Genomic DNA, 24,311 nt, shown 5'->3' with positions numbered 1-24,311 from the left:
TAGGTTTTGGAGTACATGTGAAGAACATGCAAGAGACAGTGTTTTGTTTCTAGATGTCTGCATCATGCATAGTGTATGGACTGTGTAGTAGATTTTGATTTTGTATGCTTGGGATATATGGTACTTAAAAACATTTTAATTGTGGGCTGGGCATGAGGGCTCACACCTGTAATCCCAGCACTTTGGGAGGCCTGAGGTCAGGAGTTCAAGACCAGCCTGGCAAAACCTTGTCTCTCTACAAAAAAATATGTCTCTCTCCAAAAAAGCTGTGTGTAGTGGCATGCACAGCTACTTGGGAGGCTGGGGCAGGAGAATCGCTTGAACCCTGGAGGCAGAGGTTGTGGTGAGCCGAGATCATGCCACTGCACTCCAGCCTTGGCGATAGAGGGAGACTCCATCTCAAAAAAAAAAAATTAATTGTGGTGAAATACACATAACATAAAGTTACCATCGTAACCATTGTTTAAGCATACAAATCAATACTGTGAAGTACATTGTTGGGCAGTCAGTGTTGAGAACTCTTTTTGTCCTGCAAAACCGAAACTCCACACCTACTAATCAGCACTCCCTACTCCTCTGCTTCCCTACAAACCACCCCGCCACACCGTGGCCACCACTCTCCCTTCTTTCCCTGTGAATTGGACTATTTTAGGTACCTTATAGGTTGAGTCATGTAGTACTTGTTTTTTCAGGATTAGCTTACTTCACTTACCATATATCATACTTTAAAGAGATCTGAGGCTGCGAGCGGTGGCTCATGCCTGTAATCCCAGCACTTTGGGAGGCCGAGGCAGGTGGGTCACCTGAGGTCAGAAGTTCAAGACTAGTCTGGCCAACATGGTGAAACCCCGTCTCTACTAAAATACAAAAACTAGCTGGACGTGGTGCTGCACGCCTGTAATTCCAGCTACTCAGGAGACTGAGGCAAGAGAATTGCTTGAATCCGGGAGGCAGAGGTTGCAGCGAGCAGAGATTACGCCACTGCACCCCAGCCTTGGCAACAGAGTGAGACTCAATCTTCCACGGACACAGAAAGGTTTAAAAAGTAGGGTTTGGGGGACTTTTGTTGTGATTGGCTTACAAGTATAGATGTTGGCAGCTTTGTCATTTTGGTTTAAAATGCAGTCATTTGCTGCATCTTTGGTCTACTCTAGAAATTCTCAAATCAGTGTGGGAATCAGAAATTCTGTGGACGACTTAGATTTTTTTTCTATGTATTTTTTATTTGTAGAGACAAGGTCTCGCTATGTCACTCAGGCTGGTCCTAAACTCCTGGCCTGAAGCGCTCCTCCCACCTCAGCCTTCCAAGGTGTTGCGATTACAGGCATGAGCCTGGCCCATGTGGGTAACTTAAAAAATATACGGCCTCCTGGGCTGTACCCTAGAACCTTCTGCGGCCCTGTGGGTTTGTATTTTTTTTTTTTTTTTTTTTTTTTTTTTTTTTTTTGAGACGGAGTTTCGCTCTTGTTACCCAGGCTGGAGTGCAATGGCGCCATCTCGGCTCACCGCAACCTCCGCCTCCTGGGCTTAGGCAATTCTCCTGCCTCAGCCTCCTAAGTAGCTGGGATTACAGGCACGCGCCACCATGCCCAGCTAGTTTTTTGTATTTTTAGTAGAGACGGGGTTTCACCATGTTGACCAGGATGGTCTCGATCTCTCGACCTCGTGATCCACCCGCCTCGGCCTCCCAAAGTGCTGGGATTACAGGCTTGAGCCACCGCGCCCAGCCTTGTATTTTTTTTTTTTTTTAAGTCCCGATCAGCTGCAGTCAGCCTACCACGGGCTGTGACTGGCCTCTGGTGATGCTTCTATAGGCTGAATTCTACGGTGGCTACATGGATCCGGGGCAGCCTGATACCCATGTTTTCGGCGCCCATCACCGGGGTGACTGTTTGGGGGGGGTGTAGGAAAGGTTTGGGGATTTGCATGTCTTTGCCCTGAGGCTGAGGAGTAGTAAGTAAGGCTGGTGTCTCCTGTGTCTCCTGAACAGTTTTATTCAAGCTGTGCTTGTGATACTGTCTGTCTTCCTCTACTTGTTTGCCTACAAAGAGTACCTCGCCTGCCTCGTGCTGGCCATGGCCCTGGGCTGGGCCAACATGCTCTACTACACGCGGGGATTCCAGTCCATGGGCATGTACAGCGTCATGATCCAGAAGGTGCGTCGGTAGCCGCGCCGGCGGGAGGGCCCTCGGAGGACGGCCACTTTTCAGATGGGGACACTGGGACCTGCAGAGGCAGAGGGGCTGGCCGAGGAGTGGGGGCACTGCTCCTTTTCCTGAATGCTGTGCTCTGCCTTTGTTTTCAGTCAGGCTTCAGGCGTCCAGACCTTAAATCCCCCGGGCTTGTAGGGCACTGGGGAGGGGGACGCGTTGTGGAGGAATGTTCTCACCCCCGGGCAGTGGCGTGCTGGTAAACATTTAACAACCACTCTGTGTGTGCGTCTGTGTACGTGTGTGTGTGTGTGGAATATGTATATGTAGGTGTGTGTATGTATGCACATACACTTATCATACATTTTACTATTAAAGAATGTCTATAATGCAATTTGCAAATAATGAAAATAAACAATACAGTTTATTGTAAATTCCACGTAGCCAGTTGAGTCTTAGAATAATTCGTTGCTTTTTTTTTTTTTTTTGAGACTGAGTCTTGCTCTGTCCCCGAGGCTGGAGTGCGGTGGCCCAGTCTCAGCTCAGTGCAACCTCCTCCCGTATTCAAGCGATTCTCCCTCCTCAGCCTCCTGAGTAGCTGAAATTGCAGGTGTGTGCCACCACGCCTGGCTAATTTTTGTATTTTTAGTAGAGATGGGGTTTCACCATGTTGGCCAGGCTGGCCTTGAACTCCTAACTTCAGGTGATCTGCCTGCCTCAGCCTCCCAAAGTGCTGGGATTACAGATGTGAGCCACTGCGCCAGGCTTATTTATTGCTTTTTATTGAATTCTAGTTTTTGTCGTCAACCTTTAGTTGCAATTGACAAAACAATGCTGTTCAGACATTAATGTTGGTTGCTATTCTTCTTTATAAACAGTGATTAAAGTGAAACAGTTAAGATTCATGTTGAACTTTACTAGTTTATCAATGATGTGAGCAACTTCTTTACTGAATTGGATGATAGTTTGCAAACACCGGAAGAATATTTCACTGATATGTGTGTGCTGTACACAGCGTAAAGGCTGCAGACAGAACAGATTTAAAAATGTGATCTGGATTAACACTTTCTCAATCGCTGTCTTAAGGATTGGGCCACTGTGCCTGGCCTGTCTTTTAAAAACAATATAACTTATTTAATTGTAAGTTTATACAGTTTAATTTTTTTTTGCAATGCAAGGATTTGATATAGGTATATATTGTGAAATGATTTCCAGTTTCAATTAGTTAACACACGTATCACCTCACATAGTTGCTGTTTCTTTGTGTGCAGTGAGAACATTTATGATCTCTTCTCTTAGCAGACTTCCAGCACACAGCACAGTGTTGCTGACTATAGCCATCGTGCTGTACATTAAATCCCCAGAAGTTACTCATCTTCTAACTGAAAGTTTGATTTAGTTCTGAGTAATGGCTGTGTTTAACAACCAGCTAACAGGCTTCAGGAAAATGTAACTATCAGCTCTTGTGAGCTGTTCTGAGCTGGCTCCAGCATGCCACTGCCCCCAGGAAGTGTGAGGATTCCAGATGTGAGAACCTATGGCGAAAGGTACAGGGCAGATCACAGGAAGAAGAGAACCTGGGGCTGGAGAAGGAACGGAAGGCTTCCTGGAGGAGGCGGGATCCAGAGCTGAGCCTTGGAGCATCGGGAAGATATGGCTGGGGGAGGGGAGAGTGGCCCAAGTGAAGGGACGGTTAGGGTGGAGGCTGCGAGAGGGTGGGAAGCAGGAAGATCAGCGTACGGTGAATATGTGCTTGCACCTTATGCTTGAATTCCGTTTCTTTCTTTGTAGGTCATTTTGCATGACGTTCTGAAGTTCTTGTTCGTATATATCGTTTTTTTGCTTGGATTTGGAGTAGGTAATTGATTTGTAAATAATAGTAACTCCCACATTCGTAAACACTTTATACAGATGTCAAAATGACAAAGTGCATGGTGGCCTCAGCAACACTTACATCAGCTATCAGTGGGGCACTTTTCATGCTTGCCATTTTCCAAGAATTTTCCAAGAATCCATTCATCCATCCATCCACCTAATCATCCATCCATCTATCCATCCATCTAATCATCCATCCATCCATCCATCTAATCATCCATCCATCCATCCATCCATCCATCCATCCATCCATCTAATCATCCATTCATCCATCCATCCAATTATCCATGCATCTAATCATTCATTCACCCATCCATCCATTCATCTAATTATCCATCTCAACAACTTGATCAAGGGGGTCATCACCCCAGTCATCAGGTACCTGAGGCATAGAGACTCCAGGATTCAGACCAGGCCAGTCACTCATAATCCAACTTCGCCATATGGTATATACCTCCTGCTTTCCCATCCATTGCTCACGACCTAAGATAGGTTCTGCAAGTGTTTTCAGCCTCATTTCACAGATGAGGAAACTAAAGTCCACAGAAACTCAACTGATGGTCTTTGCAAAATAGAAGCAAAGTAATGCATGGAGATAACTTTCTTTGGCTTTCACATTGTGTTACTCTCACAGTTTACTTTAGACAACCGTGAGAGCCTCGGTCTGCTGGGACCAGGAAGGAGCCCTCTCTTAAAATCTCTCCATTTACAGCAGAGGGAACAGCACAATCTGGTTGTATTTCTAACCTCTGCATAGAGATACAGTTTTTCCCCACATATCAGTTGCTTTTTTTTTCTTCAGTGACCATTGACATTTCAAATTGGACAGCTGTTTCCATCTGTCTGGTACCTTTTCTGGGTCACAATTTGCTTATTTATTTGCTCCCTCACCTGCTTGTTTATTCATCCATCTATTTACTCACTCATTGAATTTACTCATCTATCCATCCATCCATTCATCCATCTAATCATCCATCGATCCATCTAATTAACCATTCCATCCACCTAATCATCCATCCATCCATCCATCCAATTGTCCATCCATCCAATTGTCCATCCATCCAATTGTCCATCCATCCATCCATCCATCCATCCATCCATCCATCTAATTAACCATTCCATCCACCTAATCATCCATCCATCCATCCATCTAATCATTCATCCATCTAATCATCTATCCATCCATATAATTAACCATCCATCCATCTAATCATCCATTCATCCATCTGTCCATCTAATCATCCATCCATCCATCCATCCATCCATCCATCTAATCATCCATCCATCTGTCCATCCATCCATCCATCCATCAAATCATCCATCCATCCATCCATCCAATCATCCACCCATCCATCTAACCATCCATCCATCCATCCATCCATCTATATAATTCTCCATCCATCCATCTAATTATCCATCCATCCATCTATTCATCCATTCATCCATCCATTCATTCATCTAATCCATTCATCCATCCATCCATCTAATATTCATCCATCCATCTAATCATCCATCCATCCATCCACCCATCCATCCAATCATCCATTCATCCATCCATCCATCCATCCATCCACCCATCCATCCATCCATCCATCCATCCATCCATCCATCTAATCATCCATCCATCCATCTAATCATCCATCCATCCATCCATCCATCCACCCATCCATCCAATTATCCATCCATCCATCCACCTATCCATCCAATCATCCATCCATCCATCCACCCATCCATCCAATCATCCATTCATCCATCCACCCATCCATCCAATATTCCATCCATCCATCCATCCATCCACCATCCATCCATCCATCCATCCATCTAATCATCCATCCATCCATCCATCCATCCATCTAATCATCCATCCATCCATCCATCTAATCATCCATCCATCCATCCATCCATCCAATCATCCATCCATCCATCTAATCATCCATCCATCAATCCATCCATTCATCCATCCATCCATCCATCTAATCATCCGTCCATCCATCCATCCATCCATCCATCCATCCATCCATCCAATCCTCCATCCATCCATCAATCTATCCATCCATTCAGCAGTGAACCTCTACTGTGGTGTGTTGGAAAGAAGGGAAGTGTGAACCTGGTCCTGCTCATGGGGAGCTCATAATAGAGCATTAGGAGGAGACTCAGGATCTTACAGCTTTGAGGGAGGTGACTCAGACTAGAGGAAGTCAGGAGCTCAAAAACAAGCTGGGAAGCCAGGGACACACACATGGATTATAATTAGCAGCTCCTCAAAGCTGCAAGTGATCAAGGGCAGACTAGGGGTTAGAGGAAGGAGAGAAGACTCTGGGCTTTGTTAGGCAGGGGACTCTCTGCGGGAGGCCAGGGCAGATATACCAGCTTGATGAGACTTTGGAAGGACGTGAAGCTGGAGATGACAAATGGCCAGAGAGAAGGAGGCAACAGGCTTGTTGTGTGGGCAAATACATGCAAGCTTGTAGAGTAATTTGCCAGGTGGAGAGCTGAGGAGAGCACCCTGTTATGTTCCCCTAGCCCTGGCCTCGCTGATAGAGAAGTGTCCCAAAGACAACAAGGACTGCAGCTCCTATGGCAGCTTCAGTGATGCAGTGCTGGAACTCTTCAAGCTCACCATAGGCCTGGGTGACCTGAACATCCAGCAGAACTCCAAGTATCCCATTCTCTTTCTGTTCCTCCTCATCACCTATGTCATCCTCACCTTCGTTCTGCTCCTCAACATGCTCATTGCCTTGATGGGAGAGACTGTGGAGAATGTCTCCAAGGAGAGCGAGCGCATCTGGCGCCTGCAGGTGAGTCTAGGCAGAGATCCCAGTGTGGGGGCCTCCCCAGGACTCAGTTCAGCACGTGGTCATTGACTACCATCAGCACCCATCTAATCATCCATTCATCCATCCATCCATTCAATCATCATCCATCCATCCATCCATCCATCCATCCAATCATCCATCCATCTATCCACCCATCTAACCATCCATCCATCCACCCATGTAATCATCCATCCGTCCATCTAATCATCCATCCATCCATCCATTCCATCATCCATCCATCCAATCATCTATCCGTCTAATCATCCATCCATTTATCCACCCATCTAATCATCCACCCATCCGTCCACCCATCCATCCATCCAATCATCCACCCATCTAATCATCCATCCATCCATCCATCCATCCATTCAATCATCCATCCATCCAATCATCCATCCATCCAATCATCCATCCATTCAATCATCCATCCATCCAAACATCCATTCATCTAATCATCCATCCATCCAATCATCCACCCATCTAATCATCCATCCATCCATCCATCCATCCATCCAATCATCCATCCATCCATCCATCCAATCATCCATCCATCCAATCATCCACCCATCTAATCATCCATCCATCCATCCATCCATCCATCCATCCATTTAATTATCCATCCATCCAATCATCCATTATCTAATCATCCATCCATCTATCCATCGAATCATCTATCCATCCATCCATCCATTCAGTCATCATCTATCCATCCATCTATCCCTCCCTCCATCCATCCATCCATTCAGCAGTGAACCTCTACTATGGTTTGTTCTCAGGTCTGGGGTGGGGCCTGAGAATCTGCAGAAGCTCCGCAGTGTTTGTCCAGGTTTGAGGAAGCTTTAGCCTATGTTCTAGGGTCGAGGAGGTGGGGCTGTGCAACAGCATGTGTAGAAAAACTCAGGCTTATGGGTGCTCTGTTCAGGGTTGACTGTGTGATGTGTGGATGTTGAAGTATGACCTTAGGTTGCATTGAGAGGAATATGGCATCTAGGACAATGGAGGTGACATTTCTGCTCTATTTAATCCTGGCCTTAACACTTTTTACGTGCTGAGGAAACCAATACATAGGATGGGTCCAGAGGTGGTAACCAGGTTTGGGAGAGGACTGGAGACTGTCTTAAGAAATGGTTGTTGGTGGCCCGGTATGGTGGCTCACCCCTGTAATACCAGCACTTTGGAAGGCTGAGGTGGGTGGATCACCTGAGGCCAAGAGTTTGAGACCACCTTGGGCAACATGGTGAAACCTCATCTCTACTAAAAATACAAAAACTAGCCAGGTGTGGTAGTGCGGGCTTGTAATCCTAGCTACCCTAGAGTCTGAGGCAGGAGAATCGCTTGAACCCAAGGGGTGGAGGTTGCAATGAGTTGAGATTGTGCCATTGCACTCCAGCCTGAGTGACAGAGAAAAAACTCTGTCTCAAAAGGAAAAAAGAAAAAAGAAAAAAAGAAACGATTGTTGGAACTAGGTTTGAAAAAGGTGAGAGTTCCTTCAGGTATCTTCAGAGTAGCCTATGAAAGAGGGAGCAGACCCTTTCTGTGGTCCCAGGAGGCAGGTGTACATGGGGCACTACAGTGAGAAAAGCTTTCATGTAACCCATTTCTCATTATTAAGGCCCTCCTTTTTTTTTTTTTTTTTTTTTTTTTTTTTTTTTTTTTTTTTTTTGAGACAGGGTCTTGCCCTGTCATCCAGGCTGGAGTGCAGTGGTGCGATCTTGGTTCACTGCAACCTCCGCCTCCTGGGCTCAAGCGATTCTCCCACCTCAGCCTCCCAAGTAGCTGTGACTACAGGCATATGCCACCATGCCTGGCTCATTTTTTAATTTTTTTGTAGAGATGGGGTTTCACCATGTTGCCTAGACTGGTCTTGAAATGAGCTCAGGTGGTTCGCCTGCCTCTGCCTCAAAGTGCTGGGATTATAGCCATGAGCCACCTCACCTGCCTACTAAGGCCCTCTTAATTGGATTGTTGATATCGTTGAAGAGAGACTGGGAAAACGAGTACAGTGTCTAGGACAATGCAGAGGGGATTCCAGGCTTGGAAGAGGGTGGGACTAAATGGTGTTTGAACCGTCCCCTACCATGGGATTCCAGGATCCAGCACTTTCTGATAGGAAGCTCCTGGCCTTTTGGAACTATTATTTATATCTGGTGCCCAGGCTGCAGTGCAATGGCACAACCTCAGCTCACTGCAACCTCTGCCCTCGCCCCCACAGGGTTCAGGTGATTCTCCTGCCTCAGCCTCCCAAGTAGTTGGGATTACAGGTGCCCAACACCATGCCTAGCTAATTTTTGTGTTTTTAATAGATACTGGGGTTCTCCATGCTGGCCAGGCTGGTCTCTTAACTCCTGACCTCAGGTGATCCTCCTGCCTCAGCCTCCCAAAGTGCTAGGATTACAGATGTGAACCACCACACCAGGCCTGCTTTTTTGTCTTTGAATCTGTAGATAAGCCAAACCCTTGGGATCTATGCATTAAGCATGGGGCAAGGGTGAAGTGTGTGCCCTGGCGTCGTGTGTGCGCTTGTGAGCGGTTGTATGTGCCCTGGCGGTGTGTGTGCTCTTGTGTGCGGTTGTGAGTGTGCATGCATACTCCGTAGAGTGTGCGCCCTGGTGGCGTGTGTGCTCTTGTGTGTGGTTGTGAGTGTGCAGGCATACGTCGTAGAGTGTGTGCCCTGGTGGCGTGTGTGCTCTTGTGTGCGGTTGTGAGTGTGCAGGCATACTCCGTAGGCTTTCTTATGTCCCCAGAGAGCCAGGACCATCTTGGAGTTTGAGAAAATGTTACCAGAATGGCTAAGGAGCAGATTCCGGATGGGGGAGATGTGTAAAGTGGCCGAGGAAGATTTCCGACTGTGTTTGCGGTAACAGAGGGCCCTGGGGTGGTGAGCTTTGGGGTGGGTAGAGAGGGGCAGGTCAGCTTGCTCACCATAACCATAGCTACCTTCTGTCCCGGGGCCTCTCGGAGGAAGGAATTTGTTTATGGGGTTGCAGGGCCTGGGATGGGGGTTCCCGAGCTCCAAAGAAGGGAAGGAGACTGGCAGCAGTGGGTCCCCTCTCTGCTTTTCTGGAGGTGCCTCCAGGGTCTCTTGTCTGTTCACTGTCTGGTGTGGGGAGACCTGCCTGCTTGGTACTCCTTTTCCTGCGGTGTACCCTGTGTAAGTTCCTGGGACCCCAGAGGACATGAGGCACGTTTGCCCCTGGCAGACGGAAGGTGACATGGCTGCTTTGACAGATCTTTTTTGATTTTTAAAAAATGTCCTTACATGTCTCATGACCACCTTTTCTTTTTCTTTTAAACGAAGTTTCACTCTATCTCCCAGGCTGGAGTGCAGTGGCGTGAGCTCTGCTCACTGCAGTCTACCAGGTTCAAGTGATTCTCCTGCCTCAGCCGCCCAAGTGGCTGGGATTTACAGGCACATGTCACCACGCCTGGCTAATTTTTGTATTTTTAGTAGAGATGGTGGTTTCATCATGTTGGCCAGGCTGGTCTAGAACTCCTGGCCTCAAGTGATCCACCCCCCTCAGCCTCCCAAAGTGCTGGGGTTACAGGTGTGAGCCACCGCACCCGGCCCCATAACTACCTTTTCTGATAAGCCCACGTCCTCCTTCCCTGACCCAGCTTCCCGAGCCTACAGACCACCTTTTTTGAGTACGACCAAACCTTAACCCACTTCTCTGCTGAAATCCCAGCCCCTGGACAGCAGCATTTCTGACCGCAGTGGTTACCCTAACAAGTATTTCTGACGTTGCCACGGTCGCTCTAGAGACGTTCCCTGAACGTGAATTTAGGTCAAATCAGTGCCTGCCGTTCCGTTCTAACACGTCAGATGCCACCCTCTCTTGTTGGTCACGGGCCCTAATCACATGCTCCCAGTACCTCCTCAACCCTCGTGACACTTGGAGTTTAATCTTCAAGCCCTCATGGTCCGGGCCTTCCCTCTGTCTGTCCCTGCTTCCCCGTGGGCTGTCACCTGTCAGGCACAGCTGCACAGTCTGAAATTGTACCCTTGACACCCGTCCGAGCAACTTACAGGATTTCCGAGTTCCATACAGTGGAAGGAGAAGTGAGTCTTTGAGGCCCAGGGAAGTGGAGATGGGTATAGAGTTGAAACTCTAACAACGCTGGTGTGACCGCTCAGGGCAGGGGTGCTCCTGATCTCTAGGACAGACAGAAGGGGAGCTGTGTAGACACCGGGACGCCCCAAGCGCAGGGCTGTCTGTTTGCACCCAGTGAGGCAATGGCGAAATAGTAAGAGCGATGGCCACACTTGCAGGATCAATGAGGTGAAGTGGACTGAATGGAAAACACACGTCTCCTTCCTTAACGAAGACCCGGGGCCTGGGAGGCGAACAGGTACTGTTGCTGTGAGGTAACACCATGTCCGCTTCTGTCTGAGACCGCGTGACCTGGGGCCGATCAAGTCTAAGGCACCTGATTTCTTCATCTGTCAAATGGGGGGCACGAATGGAAGTGCTTCTTAGGTCTCTTCCAGCTCTGACTTTTACAACCCGAGTTGGAACAACTTTTAAAACGATATAGCCCTAAGCCATAGAAATGCATCAGGCAGAGTGATGTGTTTCTAAAACATATATATGTGTGTGTGTGTGTGTGTGTGTGTGTGTATACACACACACGTATGTTGTTGTTGTTTTAAGATGGAGTCTATGTCACCCTGGCTGAAGTGCAGTGGCACAATCTTGGCTCACTGCAACCTCTGCCTCCTGGGTTCAAGGGATTCTCCTGCCTCAGCCTCCTTGAGTAGCTGGGACTACAGGTGTGCGCCACCACCCCAGCTCATTTTTTTTTTTTTTTTTTTTTTTTGCATTTTTAGTAGAGATGAGATTTCACCATGTTGTTCAGGCTGGTCTTGAACTCTTGACCTCAGGTGATCCACCCACCTTGGTCTCCCAAAGTGTTGGGATTACAGGCATGAGTCATTGCGTCTGGCCTCTAAAATATATCTTTTTTCAAAAGCAGATTTCAACAAAATCCAAGAGTCTTCCAGGAACAATAGCAAAACCACTCTCAATGCATTCGAAGAAATAGAGGAGTTCCCAGAAACGTCGGTGTAGAAGCGTGACCCAGAGCTGGTGTGCACTTGGGCTGCCTGGTGCTGCAGGCGGAGTCACGGACTGTGCTGAGGGCTTTGAGGAGTGGTGGAGCCTGGCTCTGCTGGCCTAGACGCAGAACACACCCTCATGCTGAGTGGGTATCCGGACTGAGGGGCAGTTGGCGGTTTGTCTGAGTGGGAAACAACCTAGATTTTGTTATTTGGCAAAGAGCTTGTGTAAATCCACAGCCAGCCACAGTCCGGAGCCTCGGACACCCCTGAAGTCCTGGGTGAAGCCTCTGGTTTTACCAATTGCAGGTCAGCTTGGCTGGGAGAGGTGGGTGCCAGGGAAGGGGTCTTGAGGAGCGGGGAGAGGAGGCTTTCCTCCTGCCAGCTTCCCCTTGCCAGCCCTGGCTCCAGTCCACACATTCTACCATCTCACGGGGTTCCCTGAATTTGTGGGAGACCCTTGATCCCATCCCAGAATGTGCGAGGGACGGAGGTAAGCCGGATATCCTAGGAGAGGAGGGGAGCGAGCTTTGGAAATGACCTTCAGGAACTGTTCAGGGAAAAGGAAACCGTCCTTGGAGTGAGCACCCCCTGAAACCCCAAGGATCCAACTGTCTCAGACGGAGAGACGTTGTTAGTAGCATAATTGACACAGGGTTTTTATTTTCAGTATGGAAAAGACATTTCAGTTAAGAATGAACATTACTACAATGAAGTATTGATTTTCAAAGTGGAGACAGATTAGGGGCTTTGGGGCTGGATGTAAGTGTTACAGATCTGGCCTCAGGGTTGGCAGAGCAAGACAAAAAGCTTTTCTTCACACACACAAAAGTCTGCATGAGACGGGCGGGGCAGGTCCTGCTGGGCCGCCGCGATCTGGGTGAAAGGGCCTGGCTCTTTTCCCTGTCCCGGCCTTGCAGCAGCGCACGCCTCCGCCCTGGGATCCTGGCTTCCGCAGAAGCAGAAATAGCAGCGGCTCTGTCTCTACCGTATCAGACCTCAGTACGTCTCAGTGGGGGAATTTAACAAAATGCCTGAACTGCTTTGGTACCAGGTATTTTTTTTTTTTTTTTAACTGTGAATTTTGAAGCTGAAGGGGAAGCTTGTGAGAGAGAAACATTTGCCAAGACTTTGGACTTATTTTTAGGTCCTCATCCGCTGATGTCCTCCCTTGGAAATGACACGGAGTCAGTCTGGGGGCAGAGGGGAAGTGGACACGGAAGGATTTTCTGGGTAACTGGGGCCTAAGCTGCTAGAAAATCTCCTCTGCCTCCATTATCTGGTGAAAGGATTCATGTAAAAATTACAAAAATGTAACATAAGTTTTCATCTTAAATGGCAGAAATAGAAATTCGGCCTTTGGATGACATGGCAATTGACGAGTTAATCTGGTTTGAGGCAGATTGAGGAGTCCAGGCCTGGCAGTGCCCTTGGGACCAGTTTCTCTGCTCTGGGCCACTCCGTGTGCCAGACGAGCTGAGCAGGTGGGGACTCAGCCTCCGTGCCCCTGATGGGGCCGGCTGGGGAGAGGTGGTCTGGGGTGTGAGAGGCGTCACAACCCAGCAGCCCCTGCCTTCCCGGCTGACCTAGGCAGGAACCGTGTGCTCTGAGCCTCAGCGGTCAGACCAGGCTCTGGGGGAACGGGGCTGGGCATGCGCCCCTGGAGAAGAGAAGATTGGAGGGGGCCCGTCCTGAGGCAGAAGGAGCAGATGCATTCTAGAATGGGCAGAACTAGTCAACTGAGGAAGACTTCGGCTCAGTCCAATCCAGCAACTGGTCCAGATATTGGAGATGTTTAAGCAAAAGCTGGTTGAGCACTTAATGAGGCATGTTGTTGAAAACGGTAATTGGATGAAGTTTAAGGTCCCTTTAGCCTGGGGAATCTACCGATCAGCATTCCACATGTGGAGTCAGCTACCTATGTTAAGCCCGAACAGACCTCTTGTTTGAAACGAAGTGGTTTGGATCCATGGTGCCAGGTTCTACACCACGGAGCTGGGAATTCCAGAACTGCTTTACTCAGATGTTAATGGATAAAGCCATACCCACTAATGGATGAGGTTATCTGTTATGGATAAAGCCATATCCAGAATTGCTTTGACTCAGATATTAATGGATAAAGCCAATGATTGATTTCTCTTTGCCTAACCTGCCAGCTTATTGTCCAAGTGAGAAATGGAGAGTCACAGGGATCTCTGTCATCTCACATTATGGAGTGCTGCTCTCTGTGGGTCTGGATGGAATTTGTTGGCAAGACCCCTTTCTTTTCTCTTTTCTCCCTCCCTCCCTCCTTCCTTCCTTCTCTTTCTTCTTTCTTCCTTTTTTTTTTTTGATGGAGTTTTGCTCTTGTCACCCAGGCTGGAGTGCAGTGGCGCGTTCTCAGCTCACTGTAACCTCCACTCCCGGGTTCAAGCAATACTCCTGTCTCAGCCTCCCGAGTAGCCGGGATTACAGGCGCCTGCCACAATGCCCGGCTAATTTTTCTATTTTTTAGTAGAGATGAGGTTTCACCAGGTTGGCTAGGCTTGTCCTGAACTCCTGACCTCAGGTAATCCATCTGCCTCAGCCTCCCAAAGTGCTGGGATTACAGGTGTGAGCAACACGCCCGGCCACAAGACCATTTTCTATACTGGAAACTCTTCCCAAGTGTCCACCCCAAAAGGCTTTTGTCTGAAAGGTCTGAGCCTAGGAAGGTTCAGCAAGGCAGAGGGAAGCAGTGAGTCCAGAAGCATCAGCGTTAGAAGGACCATTGCATTCCTTCACTTCACTCCCGGAGAGTCACACTCGGAGAGGAACGTGTAACCTGGGCAGCGTCGGGCAGGAAGTTGTGTCAGCGCTGTGGAAGCTGGGCTGTCCTGATTCTCGGACCACAGGTGCCTCTCTGAGCCATTTTTAAAAAGTGCCATTATTCCGTAATGTTGAGTCCTTCTTTGTGGTTGGCATATGTTGGGGGGCAGGACTATTTTCTCAGATGTCTCATTTGTCCACAGTTGTCCCTATGCTCCCCATGACTGGTTGAAAATTCCAGTGTGCCCACAGGGGCGCACAAAACCACATACGCCGCACACCCACACATACACGACCCACACACGCCCACCCCCACACACGCCCACACCCATACACCCACCCCCCCAAACCCCCCCAAACACACCCATGCATACACACCCCAAACACACCCACACACACCCCCACACACACCCCCCCACACACACACCCATTGAATCACGGGTCCATCAGGACATCTGAAAAACTCCGTGACTGACATTTCAGTAATTTCAGGGGAAGGCATTTTCCAGGGATGGGATCCTCCAGGCTCAGATAGTGCCTTTGGCTGCAAATGCCCTGTTAGCTAAACATTTCCTCAGGAAAATTTCCTTATTCTGGACACTATGTGATGTATCTGTTTGGAATTCAGGGTGCATAGCCTTCCTCCCGAGGATGTGGGAGAAGCTGCCGGAGGTTGTACTGTGAAGTCATTCAGCTCCTAGAAGGCTCCTGCCTGAGAGAGCCCAGTGTTACTGATGTTTTTTCCTTCCTCAAGGCCTGGTGATCTGTGTCCTTTTGCTCTGGGCAGGGCCTGGGTAGATGGGCCGTTGTCTGGGGCTGTAAACCGTACTTGACATCCGCATGGATTTATGTACTTTTTACTGTGATCTTCGTTCCTCACACAGAATTGTCACCCCATGCCCTTTGAATGTGCTGGATCCTTGTAAATTCTAATTTAATGACTTGTTCTTAGTGTTGTGTGTGTGTCAAACTCTGTGTTCAAGAAAGAAATCATAAAAAGAGTAAGAACATTTTTGTGCCATCGAAGAAATGGTGTTTTGATTTCTAATAAATATCTATTTTGCTTATTACGGCCATGCTTTATCCTTGCCTTAGGTGTGCCAATGTGCAGACTGAGTAGGACCCCTAGAGCAGGCGTCCCCAAACTACGGCCCGCGGGCCTCCCCTGAGGCCATGTATCCGGCGCCCTGCCGCACTTCAGGAAGGGGCACCTCTTTCATTGGTGGTCAGTGAGAGGAGCACAGTATGTGGTGGCCCTCCAACAGTCTGAGGGACAGTGAACTGGCCCCCTGTGTAAAAAGTCTGGGGACGCCTGGTCTAGAGGGTTGCTAACAGGGGTGAGTAAAGGGGAGGCCGGTTTTTGTGCCTGAAGCATTATCATTGGCTCCGGCTCAGGAGCAGAGCCAGCAAGCCAGAAGACATGTCACCTTTGTATGTGTTTACTTCTCAGAGTGCATTCACATCAGGGAGCCAATTTGAACCACTCAGCAGCTCTGGAAGCAGTTTGAGTAAAAGGAGACTCAGGGGTTGAAGTATGTGCTCACAGATTCACAGCCACAAGATGTCAGTGGTTCAGGCCACGAAACCCTCAGAGAGTGCCCTATCAGCTCCTGCACAGCAAAAGAAACTACCATCAGAGTGAATGGGTAACCTACAGAATGGGAGAAAATTCTTGCAATCTACCCATCTGACAAACATCTGATATTCAGAATTTACAAGTAACATAAACATGTTTACAAGAAGAAAACAACCCCATCCAAAAGTGGGCAAAGGGTATGAACAGACACTTCTCAAAAGAAGACATTTATGCGGCCAAGAAACATATGAAAAAAAAGCTTTGCCGGGCGCAGTGGCTCAAGCCTGTAATCCCAGCACTTTGGGAGGCCGAGGCGGGCGGATCACAAGGTCAAGAGATCGAGACCATCCTGGTCAACATGGTGAAACCCCGTCTCTACTAAAAATACAAAAAATTAGCTGGGCATGGTGGGGCTTGCCTGTAATCCCAGCTACTTGGGAGGTTGAGGCAGGAGAATTGCCTGAGCCCAGGAGGCGGAGGTTGGGGTGAGCCAAGATCGCGCCATTGCACTCCAGCCTGGGTAACAAGAGCAAAACTCCGTCTCAAAAAAAAAAAAAAGAAAAAGAAAAAAAAAAAGAAAAAAAAAGCTCAACATCATCTAATTTGCATTAGAGAAATGCAAATCAAAACTACAATGGTCAGAATGGCAATGATTAAAAAGTCATGAAACAACAGACACTGGAGAGGCTGTGGAAAAATAGGGACACTTTTACACCGTTGATGGGAATGTCAATTAGTTCAACCATTGTGGAAGACAGTGTGGCGATTCCTTAAGGATCTAGAACCAGAAATACCATTTGACCCAGCAATCCCATTACTGAGTATACACCCAAAGGAATATAAATCATTCTACTCTAAAGACACATGCATACATCTATTTATTGCAGCACTATTTACAAGAGCAAAGACATGGAATGAACACAAATGCCCATCAATGATAGGCTGGATAAAGAAAATGTGGTACATATACACCATGGAATACTACGCAGCCATATAAAGGAATGAGGTCATGTCCTTTGTGGTGACTTGGATGAAGCTGGAAACCATCATCCTCAGCAAACTAACGCAGGAACAGAAAACGCCACCCCACATGTTCTCAATCATGAGTGTTGAACATTGAGAACATGTGGACAAATAGGGGAACAACACACATCAGGGCCTGTTGGGGGTTGGGGGGTTGGGGGACGGAGCTTAGGGGACAGGCCAACAGGTGCAGGAAGCTGCTATGGCGCATGTATACCTATGCAACAAATGTGCCTGTTCCACACAAGTATCCCATTTTTTTAAGAAGAAATAAAGAAAAAGGTAAGAATGCTCGATCTATTATGCCTGTTGGCTGTCAACTTATTTCAAGTGAACATAAACCCATGGTTCTACCTGGAGAACGGAAGGTGTAAATCCCTTCTGTCTACCTCACAGGATTTTCATGAGGAGGCAGTGAGAGAATGGAGAGGAAAGAGCTGACATGCTGACTATCATTACTGCCTATCGGCCTAATTCAAGAGGTATATGCAGTTCATTCCTCTGAGTTTTCGTAAGGATGGCAGTTCTCAACTTGAATGCCAAGTCTTCAGTGCCTGTCTTGGCAGGCTGTGGAGCTTACAACCACTTTCTTGATAAGTGAAATGCTGTATTTGGTGAATTAGTTACTTAATTCAGATGATTCCCAGAATAACTTCCTTCGCTGGGATGTATCTTGTTGACTGGCAGCAAAACAGGAAATGCAGGTGATTTGCATCCTAGCCATATAGGTGTTAGTCCAAAGTCTAGAAATGTGCCATCCATGGGAATATGTTGGGTGGACTGATAGAAAAAGGGTAGAATATATTTCTGGGAATGAGCTGCCAAGATCAATAGGTTTGACCGTCTTTATGGTTCTTGATACTGTGAAAAATTACTTCCCCAAAGCGTTTCATCAATCTGTGCTGCCTTTGAGATTGTATGCTACGCTATTTACAAAGCTCTGTTGGTCACGTTGGTGATTGTTTTGTAGGTTTGGTGAGTGTCCTATCCCGGTTTAATAGGTAGGGATATCGAGACTTGGAGAGAGACACAATGACATGCAAAGTTCACCACACTTTCTCCTGGCTGGAGGATTCAGGTTCTCTGAAGTTTAGTTAGTCCAGCAGCAAGAGCTACCATTTTTCTTGCTGTACCAGCAACCTCTCTGTCAATAACAGCAAAGTCCTGCAGAAAGGAAGGGGTTCAGTCCAACTTTAAAAATGTATCTCACCTATATGTGTGAAGATTTAGAACCAGTTCAACAAAAAAGGACTGTGAAGTATGTGCAATGATAGATGATACGAATATCAGCGAGACAATTTCTTCCATTTGAGGTGGCGGTAGGAGGGAGAAGAACATGGGTGTTTACAAAGTCCTCCTTCCATACAGTGTCTCATTTCATGTGCATAGCAATCCTGATTACTGTCCAGCCGTCCTACTTCTTCCATCAGTTTTGTTTTCTTTTCAAAAATCATTATTTTGTTATTTCTTTTTTTTTTTTTTTTTTTTTTTTGAGACAGAGTTTCACTCTTGTTACCCAGGCTGGAGTGCAATGGCGCGATCTCGGCTCACCGCAACCTCCGCCTCCTGGGTTCAGGCAATTCTCCTGCCTCAGCCTCCTGAGTAGCTGGGATTACAGGCACGCGCCACCATGCCCAGCTGATTTTTTGTATTTTTAGTAGAGACGGGGTTTCACCATGTTGACCAGGATGGTCTCGATCTTTTGACCTCGTGATCCACCCACCTCGGCCTCCCAAAGTGCTGGGATTACAGGCTTGAGCCACCGCGCCCGGCTATTTTGTTATTTCAAAACCATCACACCGCTTAACCCTGTGGTCTCACCGCTTCCATATCAATAGCTTGGAAGCCGCAAGTTGGAAACACCTTCAGCTTCTAACCACAAAACCTGTGAATGAATGTATTTGAGCCCACATTCCTAAGCTTTGGATGTCTCCCTCCCTGCCCCGCCTTCCTGCTTTTGTCTTTCTCTCTCTCTTTTCCCTCCCCCTTTCCTCCTCCCTTCCTCCTTTCTTCTCTCTTTTCTCTCTCTCTCTTTCATTCTCCTTCCTTCCTTTTCTTTCTCTCTTTCTTTCTTCTTTGTTTTCTTTTTTTGAGACAGTCTTGCTCTGTCGCCCAGGCTGGAGTACAATGGCATAATAGCTCACTGCAACCTCCACCTTCCTGCTTCGAGCAATTCTCCTGCCTCAGCTTCCCGAGTAGCTGGGACTGCAGGTGCCCGCCACCACACCCGGCTGATTTTTGTATTTTTAGTAGAGATGGGATTTCACCATGTTGGTGAGGCTGGTCTCCAACTCCTGACCTCAGGTGATCCACCTGCCTTGGCCCCCCAAAGGATTACAGGTGTGAGCCACCGCGTGTGGTCCTGCCTTTCACCCAGAGCAAGAAAACTGCCTGGGGACTTCTCACCATGCCCTTGAGCTTTCTTACATTTCAAGACTGTGAAAGTTATTCTTTCCCTTAATAGATGTAGTTTCTAAAAATGAACTTTTTCTGTTAAACACTTAACTCTACCTGCAGCTAATGGAGCTCTAGTATTTTTTTTTTTTTTCCTCTTAATTATACTCCACGAATCCCCCACAGACCTCCGTTTTTGGGTTGACTTTGTTTACTAGTCAAGTTCCTGTTCTTTTTCCTGGTGGAATAGAGGAAACTTTAATTCTGCTTTTGCTTTGATGGGATGGAAGCCTCTGGGCTGTGCCACTGACTTTGACTTTGCGGTGTGTGCAGGGCCTCCCTGGAGCCTCGAACCGTGGAATCCACCAAGCCCAAAGGGCAGCCCTGGGCGAAGTCCCCTCTGAGTGAGCCTCTTCATCATTGGCTCGGGAGGTGTTCAGGAGCTACTGTCTGCCAAGTTCTAGACGAGGGTTTCTGGCGTGTCTGCTTTAGGAACTGGCTTACAAAGGTCTCCACAGGTAGATTACAAGCCTCTTAAAGGCAGTATGTGTGGGAAGTATAGAGATATTTAAAAAGCGACCAGACATGATGGCTTATGTCTGTAATCCCAGCACTTTAGGAGGCAGAGGTTGCATGTTCGAGACCAGCCTGGCAAACATGATGAAACTCCATCTCTACTAAAAATACAAAAACTAGCCAGGTGTAATGGTGGGTGCCTGTAATCCCAGCTACCCGGGAGGCTGAGGCAGGAGAATCACTGAAACCTGAGAGGTGGAGGTTACAGTGAGCTGAGATCACGCCGCTGCACTCCAGCCTGGGTGACAGAGTCTCAAAAAAAAAAAAAAAAAAAAAAAAAAAAAAAAAAAAAAAGCACTGGGAGCCCCCTAAGCAGTTATTTCTCTCCAGACGCTGTCTTTGTTGGATATGCAAATACAGGCTTTCAGATGCTCCCTGTGTCTGCTGCCCTGGAAGCCCGGTGACCTGCACAGGCCTCCCTCCCAGCCTCACAGCCTTGCTCACCCCCAGGGGACTCTCGGGCTCCACTTTTCACTTGCTCCTGTTGGAGCACTGACTCTGCGTTCACCATCCCCACCTCTGTCCTCTCCAGTGGCTATCTTGGGGTCACCCTTGTGACAGAATTGACAACCTACTCTTCCAAAGAAGCCCTTCTGGAAGGTTCACACTCACCAGACCAGCTCTCGTTTATGCAGCAAAATGTGTTAAGCGCCTTCCATGCTTTAGGTGCTGCAGATATGGCAAAGAATGAGACAAACGCTGTCTCCGCGCTCCTGGAGCTCTTGCAGTTTAATCAAAGAGACAGACAAGCACTCCCCCTGCCCCGATGGCATAAAACATCATGGCTGCAGTTTGGGTAACTGCCGGTCTGGCACTGTTAGTGAGCTTGTGTAAGAGTGGCCTAACCTAGCCTGGGCCATTTTTTTTTTTTTTTTTTTTTTTTTTTTGAGACTGAATTTCACTCTTGTTGCCCAAGCTGGAGTGCAATGGCGCAATCTCGGCTCACTGCAACCTTCACCTCCCAGGTTTAAGCCATTCTCCTGCCTCAGCCTCTCAAGTAGCTGGGATTACAGGCACCCACCACCACGCCTGGCTAATTTTTTTGTATTTTTAGTAGAAACAATGTTTCACCGTGTTAGCCAGGCTGGTCTCAAACTCCTGACCTCAGGTGATCCTCCTGCCTCAGCCTCCCAAAGTGCTGGGAATTACAGGTGTGAGCCACTGCGCTCAGCCTCCTGAGTCATGTTTAAGAGTAGGCATCATTTAGCCAATAGAAGTGTGGAGACCGGGGAGGGTTTCACTAAGTGGGGAAAATGTGGGCAAACACCCATAGGTAGTAGGGAGCTTCATGCATCTGAGGACTGGAGAACCCTTATGTGGCCAGATTGCTGGGAGCAAGGGGTCAAGGGACATGAAATAAGCCTGGAGGGGTGGGCAGAGGCCAGGGTATGGAGGATTTGCACAGCCACAGTGAAGCTTTGAGATCTCATAGCAAGGGTAAGACACCACCAAAGATTTTAAATGGGGCAATTGTTGAGTGTGACCATTTCCTTGTGGTTTTTTTTTTTTTCACGGGTTTGCAGACTTCAGTGGGTGTTTTTTTCTTCCACTGTGCTTTGGGACATAGTAACAGTCTGGAGGGTGTCCAGCGAAGTGTTTCACTTGGGAGCGATGCGGACAATGCTCAGGAAGTGACTGGGAAGGAAGAAGAGAAGAAGGCAGGGGCGTTGGTGGAACAGGAAGACGTTTCTGTAGAGAAGGGACGTTTGGGCACGCTCAGTTATTCAGCGGACTCTGTTGGTCACTGATTAGACTGTAGACATTGAAAAAGACACTGGGAAAGCCCTCAAGATGGGGTGGGAGAGGGGCATGGCGGCAACTAAGGCAAGGAGAGGAAGACCCTGCAGGCGCTGTCTACGGAACGGAAGTGAGTTGCATTTTAGAGAAGAAACAGGCATCATTAGCTAGAGCGAAGCCTGAGGTGGGGTGGGAGACGGAGGAGAGTGGGAAGGGATTCTAGGTTGGGGAGTCTGTCTACATGAAGGCCTAGAGGGATAAACGGTGGGAAGGGCACCGGGCAGACGCAGCCCAAAGGGAGATGGGTGTAGAGAGGCGTTGAGGGGGAGGGCAGTCATGAATGGCCTTTCGTGCCAGGAATTTGAACTTGAATGATTTATTAGGTGCATACTCTGTGCTAGGCACAGGTCTTAGCCCACTTAATCCTCACGGTACCCTATGAAAGGGGCACTATTATTATGATCATTCCCATTTTATTTTATTTTATTTTTTGAGACAGAGTTTCACTCTTGTTACCCAGGCTGGAGTGCAATGGGACGATCTTGGCTCACCACAACCTCCGCCTCCTGGGTTCAGGCAATTCTCCTGCCTCAGCCTCCTGAGTAGCTGGGACTACAGGCACGTGCCACCATGCCCAGCTAATGTTTTGTATTTTTAGTAGAGACGGGCTTTCACCATGTTGACCAGGATGATCTCAATCTCTTGACCTCGTGATCCGCCCGCCTCAGCCTCCCAAAGTGCTGGGATTACATTCCCATTTTATAAATGAGAGAACATGCAAATGCAGATGGTCAGAATCGCACCGATGCACTCCAGCCTGGGGGACAGAGAAAGACTCCATCTCAAACAAAACAAAACAAAACAAAACAAAACAAAACTCAGAGTGGCGAAAACCACACAGCAATATGTTATAGATTAAACACACACACACACACACACACACACACACACACACACACACACGTCTAATTAGAAACACTAAAGACTTGTAAAAGGGAAGCTAATTAGACTTGATAGAAATAACCACCCTAAAACTGACTGAAATCACAGTAGTGTAAATTGTACTTTGTAAATTTTACAACTAACTAAAGTTTGATGGGAGAACAGAGTGTTCTTGCCAAAATTTACATATGGACAAAGCTGACCTAGAAAAGTTGGACTCAGAAATGAAACACAATGGAACATTCACAGCGGGAGATGGAAGCTTGCTGAAACTTAGGTACAAACACTGATAAATCACAGTTTTACTACAGAATCTGGAAAGAAGAGAGTTTACTCCAATGCAAACGATTTTAGCGAAGTACAATTACAGAAAGAACGCTGAAAAATTTAGAAATGATATGTGCTTTCTAGAACACTGAATATGGAGTAAAATCGATGTAGTGGGGTTTACTTAGGAATGAAAATGTCTAAGTATATAATATTTATTATTTATTCATTCCAGATAATGTTAGTATTTTCAGTAAATACATTTGAAACTATGATTATGGATTCCTTGGAGTACAGATCGTGGAATAAAAACACACTTTACTGGCTGCTGTGGTCTAAGAGGACAGAGGGGAGGGCCCTGGGGGGGCTGGAGAGGGAGGGGCAGTGTCCAGCAGCAGGTCCTTTGCGGAGAAGGATCATGGGAGGCAGGGAATTTGGGCATTTAGGACACGGCAGGATTTCTTGAAAGACTGCATCTGCAAACCAGAGCTGTGAGTCACATTTCTCTGAGTGTCCACCGCCCTTTACTGACTTTCACCATCTCTGCTGACAACAGCTGGAGCCTGAAGACCTCCCCACACCTTGCCTGAGAATAAGGGCAGCACGTTCTTTCAAAACGAGAAGCGACAGCTGTGAAGAATATGCCTCTTCCAAAGTTTCCATGTTGGGAAGAAACATTAGCTCCTCAGGGTATGTGGGGTGTCCAGAGGAGGCCCTCTGCTCCGTGAGGTCGGTGCAGAGCCAGTGGGTGAGCCACAGGAATGATGCTGTGTGGGTGATTGTCTGTTTGTGGACAGAGGACCATTCAGCTCCTTGATATATTCATAATGTCATCTTTACCATGAAGCTCTCCTTTCTCTTTCACTTCATCTACAAAACAGCATTTAGAAGTCTCCTCTGGGCCGGGCACGATGGCTCATGCCTGTAATCCCAGAATTTTGGGAGGCTGAGGTGGGTGGATCATGAGGTCAGGAGATCAAGACCATCCTGCCCAATATGATGAAACCGCATCTCTACTAAAATACACACAAAAAATGAGCCAGGTGTGGTGGCTGGTGCCTGTAGTCCCAGCTACTAGGGAAGCTAAGGCAGAGGAATCACTTGAACCCAGG

At 47.6% G+C, this 24,311-nt stretch overlaps 1 protein-coding gene across 1 annotated transcript in view; it reads left to right on the top strand.

The window, feature by feature from the left end:
* Positions 1-15,748, top strand: part of TRPV3 (transient receptor potential cation channel subfamily V member 3) — a 39,559-nt gene extending 23,811 nt beyond the window's left edge. The window contains exons 12-17 of the mRNA XM_010343658.3: positions 1,991-2,156; positions 3,942-4,008; positions 6,549-6,823; positions 9,586-9,698; positions 11,112-11,191; positions 11,816-15,748. Coding sequence (XP_010341960.2) covers positions 1,991-2,156; positions 3,942-4,008; positions 6,549-6,823; positions 9,586-9,698; positions 11,112-11,191; positions 11,816-11,910 — 796 coding nt within the window. The 3' untranslated portion in view covers positions 11,911-15,748. The remainder of the gene's footprint in view (positions 1-1,990; positions 2,157-3,941; positions 4,009-6,548; positions 6,824-9,585; positions 9,699-11,111; positions 11,192-11,815) is intronic.
* The last annotated feature ends 8,563 nt before the right edge of the window (positions 15,749-24,311 follow it).

Source organism: Saimiri boliviensis, chromosome 17, assembly GCF_048565385.1.
Source record: "Saimiri boliviensis isolate mSaiBol1 chromosome 17, mSaiBol1.pri, whole genome shotgun sequence".
In the NCBI taxonomy this organism is placed as follows: domain Eukaryota; kingdom Metazoa; phylum Chordata; class Mammalia; order Primates; family Cebidae; genus Saimiri; species Saimiri boliviensis.
This window is presented reverse-complemented; position numbering and strand designations above follow the sequence as displayed.